Below are 771 nucleotides of genomic sequence, written 5' to 3'. Positions count from 1 at the left end.
ATTATTGTCATTATTTTTGTTGTTGTTGTTGTTATTATTATTATTATAATTTCACTCTTTGTCAGGTGTGGCTGTGCATATCCCTGAGTTCTATCGTGGCCGGCATCGCCACGTCGTTCCTGGAGTGGCACAGTCCGTTTGGCCTGAATCCAAAAGGTCGCAAGAGGACCAAAAACTACGGGCTCGGCTCTGGTCTGCTCATGGTGGTCGTGCTCATGACTGGTCACACCATCAATATCAAGGTAAATCGGCATAAATCATAGAGTATCATTATACTGTACGTGAACGTGCACTCTGACGTCACTTCGGTTCACTGTAGAGCGCACTGTTTGAGTGGGTGGTTGATGGGTGCTCTTGTGTGGTTTGCTTCTTCTTACCTATCAAACATCTATCGTCCTTATCTCCCCTCCTTCTTTTCTGCGTACTTTCTTGTAACACCTCTAATCTTCGGCACTTATATGACCTTATTGTGTTGCAAGTGCCGTAAAACTCTTACTAAAACTTTAGAAAAACTAAACTCTGTTCGACTCAATTTGGAGCCACATCGCTTCCTTTGAATTGCAAAGATCTATCTCTTCAGTACCTAGTTTTGAGAAACTTGACGTCGAAACTTTTCAGATTGACGACATGTCAAGATTTTTCAAATGCTATTCTTTGAATAGCTTGATAACCTCTTCGAATAATCTTACGATTTTGACAGAGCAGAGAGAACATTTCATTTGTGACCTCTTGGTCTAAAAACTCAAAATTCCCCCCAAAGTGTATGATAGA

At 41.1% G+C, this 771-nt stretch overlaps 1 protein-coding gene across 1 annotated transcript in view; it reads left to right on the top strand.

The window, feature by feature from the left end:
* LOC101850093 (glutamate receptor ionotropic, NMDA 3A) overlaps positions 1-332 on the top strand; it is a gene marked incomplete at its 5' end in the record, with an annotated part of 5,563 nt that extends 5,231 nt beyond the window's left edge. Inside the window, 1 exon segment of the mRNA XM_013084417.2 lies at positions 66-332. Within this exon segment, the coding sequence (XP_012939871.1) occupies positions 66-263 (198 nt within the window). The 3' untranslated portion in view covers positions 264-332.
* Positions 333-771: the final 439 nt, after the last annotated feature.

Source organism: Aplysia californica, unplaced genomic scaffold (assembly GCF_000002075.1).
Source record: "Aplysia californica isolate F4 #8 unplaced genomic scaffold, AplCal3.0 scaffold00291, whole genome shotgun sequence".
Lineage (NCBI taxonomy): Eukaryota > Metazoa > Mollusca > Gastropoda > Aplysiida > Aplysiidae > Aplysia > Aplysia californica.
The sequence above is the reverse complement of the archived record's forward strand: the minus strand, read 5'-3'. Positions and strand labels throughout refer to the sequence as shown.